General features: G+C 45.3%; 1 protein-coding gene across 1 annotated transcript; it reads left to right on the top strand.

Moving 5' to 3' along the window:
* The first annotated feature begins 3,767 nt into the window (after positions 1-3,767).
* On the top strand, positions 3,768-6,247 carry LOC143406328 (fibroblast growth factor-binding protein 1-like). Its single transcript, XM_076865054.2, has 2 exons — positions 3,768-3,820; positions 5,481-6,247. The coding sequence occupies exon 2, from the start codon at positions 5,501-5,503 to the stop codon at positions 6,245-6,247; it is 747 nt and encodes a 248-aa protein (XP_076721169.1). The 5' UTR covers positions 3,768-3,820; positions 5,481-5,500.
* Positions 6,248-7,490: the final 1,243 nt, after the last annotated feature.

The raw sequence follows: 7,490 nt of genomic DNA, 5'->3' as shown, positions 1-7,490 counted from the left end.
ATCCAGCCCATCAAAAGCTTGAGAGCATGGTCTTAAGCAAAATAAGCTCAGAAAGTCAAGGGTCATATGTTTTCTCTCATATGTGGAAGCTAAAGAGAAAAAAATGGATAAATGGTGGGGGGACCACAAAAAACAGAAGAGACAAGTGGAGTAGAGAAAGGAGATGAGGGCGGGAAAGGGGAGGGACTAGGGAATGGAATTGACCAAATCATGTTGTGTGCATATACAAATAAGTCACAATGAATCTGCTATTATATATATAATTATAATGAACCAATTAAAAACAATTTTTAAAGTTCAGCCCGTCAAATAAATGCCTAAAAGAACTGTTTTCCATTAAGACTTAGTCTATAAATTTTCCATCTTGCTTCTCTCCTATAAGCATAGCTAATGGAGAGCCCAAACTCTTCTGGGATCAAATAACTATACATTGTTCCATTGGCCGAGTGGCTGCCCATCTGATGGGAGACCCATTTGAACCTCGACTTCCACCAAAAACAAAAAACTAAAACTTGGTAAGAGCAAGTCCAGTCATTCTCTTAACCACTGATCTTGTTGCTTGTGGTCTGGCTGCTTTCATTGGTTTACAGTCCAGAAGATTGGCCTCCAAGGAAGCCATTGCTTTGGCCAAACATGGAAATGCTAAGACCCACTTCAATTCCAGTGGGCACCATGGAAAGGACACCCAAGTCCACATCCCAGGCTCTGAAGCTCACCATTGGGTATGATGTCACCTCAGATTTCCTTAACATGATGTGAGGACATCCGAGCGATGAGATAATGCTGCCATAGCAGCCCTCTGATGGTGAAGGCTACACTGGCCAGGTGAAAAAGAAGCCAAGCCATATTCACCTTGGCATTCCTTCCGGTGCCTGCCTACTGCCCTGCACATACAGTAGCCACAGGACAATGGCTGAATCAATAGCAATCCATTTCCCTTGCCGTGAAGCTGTCTCTGCAGCTGTGTAAATTATTCTCTGCCCCTTTGATTGGATATGATGTCCCTATCCATAGCACCCCAGGCTGCCCTCCAACATTCCAACCACCCCCTGCATTGTCATTTATAAACTTATTATTTCCACCTTGTCTGTCTTCTCTTTGAAGACAAGGACTGTCACTCCTGACTGCATTTTCAGCCATCCAGTAACTGAGAAGGTCTGGTTATAGCAGGTGCTTCATGAAGGTTCTTTGGACAAATGAAGGAATTAGCAAATAAAGGAATGACTGAGTAGCTCGTGTGTTAGAGTCCAGTCCTTTTTCTTATGGAACCAATCACGGTTCTATCCCCTGGGCCTCCCTGTCTTCTCCTAAACAGATCACTGATGTGTGGGTCCTTTGGCTCTGTGGGTTGATACACTTCTGTCTGGATGCCTGTAGGAGACTTTTCAGAGATGTCTTCTGTGGTTTTTAGCTAAACCTTTTCACCGGTTTATGCAATGGAAGCAACGTGGTCAGATGTCAGAGTGTGTGGCGACCCCCAGTCTGACCACCCAGAAAGAAGGTGCTCGTCTTCTCACATTTCCAGATTTCCAGTGGGGCAATTGGCACTCATTGTAACACACATGGGCTTATTGAAAATTGAAAAGGGAGCCTTCTAGAACCTTCTTCTGACCCATGAGGTGGCCTAAAGGCAATTGCACAATTGTGTGTGTGTGTGTGTGTGTGTGTGAGTTGTGTGCCATGTGTGCACAATAGCATATGCATAGACCTGTAGGCACACATGCCAGTGTGCAAGCACAAGCATATGAGGGCATCCGTGTGCACACACAGGAAGAGGTGTGTGTGTGTTGTGAAAATTTTATCCAAAGGGTCAGACCTCTTTAAAGGATATTTGCTGTTTAAGAATGATTTCCTTACAAACAAAATTTCAAAAAAATCAGAAAGGGTGAAAAAGTTGATCTGTGTACATATTTATGGATGTATTTCTGAGTAATATATTTGTGTTTTGAAAAATCATTCTTATAAAGGTAAATGAATTTTAATAGATTTTTATGCTTTCATAACCAAAGCTATAATACCAATATTTTGCTGTATCTTAATTTTCTATAGAAGTAAAACTTCAGCACTGTGTCACATTGAATTTGCTGAACAGGAAATTCCGAAAGCTCATGACTAATAAGCACTTTCAATTTGAAGCAAACTCTCTAGGGTGAGTCTAAGATGAGTTGTTTTTTGTTTTTTGTTGTTTTTTTTTTTTTTTTTTTTTTGCCAAACTGATTAGATTTTACTGATATTTCTTTAGCCAACATCTCCATTTTCTCTAACAAGAGAAGTTTTCAATGCATAATATTTTACACAATGAATTAATATTGCTTGAATGCAGCAACTCAGCATTTTCAGTCTGTTCACAAAGACACTTTTGAAGAAAGGATTGATTTTTGACAGCCATCACTGGTGATATTGCAGGGTTAGGACCCAGCTAAGAACCCAAGCACACCCATTCATATAATCCCTGGTGACTGCTCCAACAGGGCCAACCCTCTAGGTCAAGAAACTATATGTAGTAACAAGCCTGAGAGTAAAATCAGTCTTGAACTTGAAATTGCATGCCAATGACCACACCGGATGAGACACACATTCAGTTATCAATTGGTGTAATACCGTGGTGGGGTAATCAATTGTGTTCATACCATTTAGACTCTCAAAAGAAAAGTTGCATTCATCATCTAAAACTCTCTGATAAAGAGAACAACATAACTCCAATCTAATTAAAAGACACAAAAGTTTAAAATGAAGAACATTTTCAAAATAACTCATGGTGATAATATAATGTCTGTTTTCAAAGAACGCAGCTTAAGAAATTATTATGAACCCAAACTGTTCTGTTTCACTTGTTAATAGCTCCGCTCCAGTAATTAAAAAAAAAAAAAAAAAAAAAAAAAAAAAGCAGTATACAACCCTAAATGAGGTGCTGAGATCATCCACAGGAGTTTAAGTCAAGTAGTTTGGATAAAGTCACACAGTTCACCGAAATCATTCCCCACCAAGGCCATTCTTGTGTAAAACTGTACCTCCACCTGGATGGCCAGAGTGAGATCCCTTATGCAACCTGGAAGGGAATATTTTCAATAGGAATTCCAGTATTAAGAACTCCCTCTTTACCAGCCTCGGGGCCCACAGATTCCGCTGCCCACGCAGTAACTTCAGATGGCTCAGTGAAAACGACTGAGAAACTAAGAAGCTTCAGCCACTTCTGTCAAGTATTCCCCAAGTATTTATTGAGATTGGCAGGTGGGAAGAGGACAGAATACAGACGCTGAAAGTCCTGGTTTAAATTTGGAACTCCCCCTTTCCTACCTCGGTGAACTTGGGCCAGCCCTTGGAAATTTCCAAGAGCCACTCTCTCCTTCTGTAAAATGGGACGAGGCATGGAAAGCCCCCTCCTTGGGTGGTGGTGAGGAGGATTAGGAATGGGCTCTTAGGAATGGGCTCAGGGCTTCACAGCTGTAATGTGGTTACAGTTAGTTTATTCCCTTGGGATATCATTGTTGGGTGCTCGCCTTATCAAGGAGGTTTGCAAGGCTGAGCTCTGCCTCTATCCTGGCTGCTGGGTGGAAGGGGAGAGGCCTGCAGGAAGCATGTCTAATGGCACACGTGTAACCCCCTGCTCACTGGATTCCACCCAGCACTTTCCCTGGCTCCATCTGAGGGGCGTGGCTGGGAGGAGTGTGAGCAAAGCTGCTCAAGTCTGAGTGCTGTAAAAACCCAGGCGTGGGCTCCTATAAATAGCCGACCCTGCCTTGCGCTGCGTCTCAGAGGACGGCCAGCCTGCCACCGCTGCCACGCCGGGGTCGCCCTGGATCTGCATACTCAGAGCAAGGTAAGGGCCTGACTCTCTTAAGACTTCACTATTGCCCCCAGTTCTCACCCCACATGAGGATCTGGCTTTTTTGAGTGTAGATCCCTTGATGGACAAGTAAGAGCCAAGTCCCAGGGCCCTGAGCAGCTTCATTGCTTTAGCCCAGACTTGGGTATGGTCTTCCTTTCCTGACCGCAGTGGGTGGGCAAACCCCCAGGTGCAAATGAGATCAGAGCCGTTTCCTGGAGCTTTCCCTTTTTCAAACAAAATTCAATACGTGAAAAAAGAAAAAAAAAAAAAAAAAAACCACAAAACAGATTATCTGAATAATCCTGTCAGTATGGCCAAACCAGACCGTTGATAGTTTTCTGATTCCTTGCTAGTATTTTCTGAAGATCAGAGTGAAGGTGAAAGCAAGAAGTGACCCAGGAGGGGTGGGAGAAACGAAGTGAGATGTGGTCTGGCCGGCCCTACCAGCTTTGTCACCGCCCGCTTCACCTGCCTGAGCCCTAACTGTCACAGCTGTTACTGTGAGTGACATGCTAATAGCGATGGGGCCGGGTTCTTGTATGGATTAAACAGGAGGAGAATCAAATGCTAGAACAATGCTCAGCACTTAGTGGGTGTCAGATAGACCTGGGATTCTTTCAGGTGTGGCTTTTTTTTCTTTTCTTTTATTGTTCACCTGATAAAATCCATGGAGTTTAGTCCAGCATTCAAGGTCATCCTCTGGATCCAAGGAATTTTTTTTCAAAACACCTGGATTAAAGGTTTTGTGACTGCCCAGCACTGTGCCACCACAGGGCTCCAGAAGTCAATGGGCACCACACTTGCCTTCAGAGTGTGGTCTAAGCATTCTGCTTGAGGTCCATCCCTCTCCACCTAGGTTCACTCTGCCCTGTCATGTCCAGTGACCTCCCACCTTCGTGCCTTTCCTGGGGATCCTCCTTCCTTCGGTAATATTCCCTCTACCCCAGAGCACCACCCAGCTCCATGTGTCAAACCCTGAGCAGGTTCAGCCTCTGAGTCAACATCACGTTTTATGACATTTCTATGGCTCTTGCCACATCCTTTCTGATTTTGTGGTCATCTGTGTCTGTGCAGACTTGTGAGGTAGAAAGTCAGCACATTGGAACTAAGGAAGGGTTTGATTATTTCATTCAACACCTTGATTTCCAGGTAAAGGACCTGAGACCCAGAGCGGGAGAGTGACTTGTCTAAGATCAAGTTGAGAACAGAATGAGACCAACTCCATGGTCAAGGCTATTTAAATCTCTCCAAGGGGCACGCTCTGAGCTCTTTAAGACCCGAAGTTTTCTCAGTCAGTGTGGTGTGATCAACAGCTAGGATAGTGCATGACCCATTGTTGGTGCTCAATTAATGCTTGCTGAATGAGTGACTGAAGGGTGGGGCAAGTGCAGGAGTAACTGAGTGAGTGGGAGAGTTAGGGAGGCTCTGAGAGTGGTGAGGGATGAAGAATGGTAACATTTTGCCACTCAAAGACTCAGGTCAAGTGGAAGTGGGAGCAGACAGGCTACTCATCTAGTGATTTCAGGAGCTAGACAGATTTCTGGTCTCCTCCTAAAGTGGGCAGACATGGATCAGGGTGCAGGGAGGCCAGCCTGCAGTCCTGCACACTCACCTGCTGCCCAGCACTGAGTCCCTGCCTTTCATCCAACAGGTGCCTGCCTAGCTGAAGCCATGAAGATCCACAGCCTTGCCCTCCTCTCATTTCTCCTCCTGGCTGCTCAAGTGCTCTCAGCAAAGGTCAGAAATGGAACAAAGAACAGACGGGGCAGCATACCAGAAGGAGATCCATCAGTTCCTCTGGGCAAGGGCCAGAGTAAGCAGAGAAGCAGAACATCCAAGTCCATGACCAATGGCAAGTTTGCCACCAAAGATCAAGCTTCCTGCAGATGGTCAGTGACTGAGCAGGAGCTGGTCATCACCCTGAAAGTCGAGTGCACTCGAATGGACCAGGAGTTTTCTTGTGTCTTTGCCGGAAAGCCAACTAAATGCCTCAAGCTCAATAATGAGAAGGCCTATTGGAAACAAATTGTCCGGACGCTGCGCAAACAGAAGAACTTATGTGAGAACTCCAAGAGTGTCCTGAAGACCAGGGTGTGCAAAAAGCAGTTTCCAGAATCCAATCTCAAGTTGGTAAACTCCACTCTATATGAGAACATGAAGCCCAGAAAGGAGAAAACAGAGCTGTCCCCCAAGGAGCATATTGAGGTCACCAGCCCTTCCGCCCTGGAGCCAAATGAGGTCAAAGAGAACATCCAGTCCAGCCCAGCAGAGACTCAGACTGTGGCCGTCAAAGGTCCGGAGTGTATGGAGGACCCAGATGTGGTGAACCAGAGGAAGACTGCCCTGGAGTTCTGCGGGGACTCCTGGAGCTCCTTCTGCAACTTCTTCCTCACCATGTTCCAGAGCACAACATGTTAACGAGGTCAAAAGGGACAGTTGCATCCTAAGCGCCCACCCGCCCCTCCCCCATGGTGGAAAATTCTCCAAGTTTCCCACAAGATATGAACTTTTGTGTTATGGAGCACAGTTCAATATTTAAACAGTTTTTATACTTTTGTTTTTGTGTTCTGGAATTTGCTTTCTTTCCATTTCTTTGAATGTGAGTCTCAAAGACTGTGTATATCACTGTATTTCCATGGTCCACAAGGCTATGTGCATAGGAGCAGCAAAGACTTGCATTTGAACTGAGCAAACCTCAGAGAGATTCCAGTCTGAGGCATTTTCTGCCAAATTAACAAAGATAATAAAGATCTGGGTGTTCTCAGAAATACCTTCAGCCATTGTTTGGTTTCTATGCCTCTGGTTCCAAACAAGTTTATGGCTCGTTATTAACAGACCTCCCTATATGAATGGAAGAAGATCTAACGATGACTCCCAGTTCCACCCATCCCAAGCCATCCCCTCACATGACCCAGTCCAGGTTGCCTCTTTACAGTTTTGTCCACTGGTCTGTGGTATTTAACGCTTTCTGAAATGTAATACCTAGGATCTCATTTTCAGTGGGCATTGAGTAATTTGTCAAGGTCTCTCAGATGGTAAGAGGGGAGGTAGGACTGGAACCCAGGAGTTCTGGCAGCTAAACCATAGACTTGAAGACTCAAGTCAGAGCTGCCCCATCTCCCCTCTTCCCACCATATGCAGAATTCCTCCTCATGTGGAGCTTGTTTCTGGGTTGGGAGAGAAAGGCTTGGTTAAGTATGGTGCCCTGTGTTGAGGACTAAAATGGAAAAAGGAGAAGGCTGAGTGGGAAACTGGAGAGGAGAGATAGAAACTGCTGGAAAATCTGGGGTTGAGTAGGGGATACTAGGACTGGTTTTGGACAGAACTTCTTTGGGAATGAATTGGGGTCAGAGTGGAGGCATTTTAGTCATCTGACAGCACGGATGACATCAAAAAGATATGAACATTCCAGAAGCTGGGAAAGCTGGGTGGTTAGAGTGGGATGGGATGCACGGAGGAGATTGCTGTGCGCTATTTACACATTAGTAGGAAGGATCTGAAAGTGTGTTAGGAGTGAAGGAGAAAGCATAGACTTCCCCAACGCCCTGTCACCATTCCACCAAGAGGGACAGGGAAGAGCCAGAGTTGGTTCAGAAACAAAAACGAAGGAAACCCTGCTCTTTAGCATCCGTGATGGAGTGGGGAGGGAGGACAGGTGGCG

Source organism: Callospermophilus lateralis, chromosome 8 (assembly GCF_048772815.1).
Source record: "Callospermophilus lateralis isolate mCalLat2 chromosome 8, mCalLat2.hap1, whole genome shotgun sequence".
NCBI classification, from domain to species: Eukaryota; Metazoa; Chordata; class Mammalia; order Rodentia; family Sciuridae; genus Callospermophilus; species Callospermophilus lateralis.
Note: the sequence above shows the minus strand (reverse complement) of the source record. Positions and strands in the feature narration are given on the sequence as shown.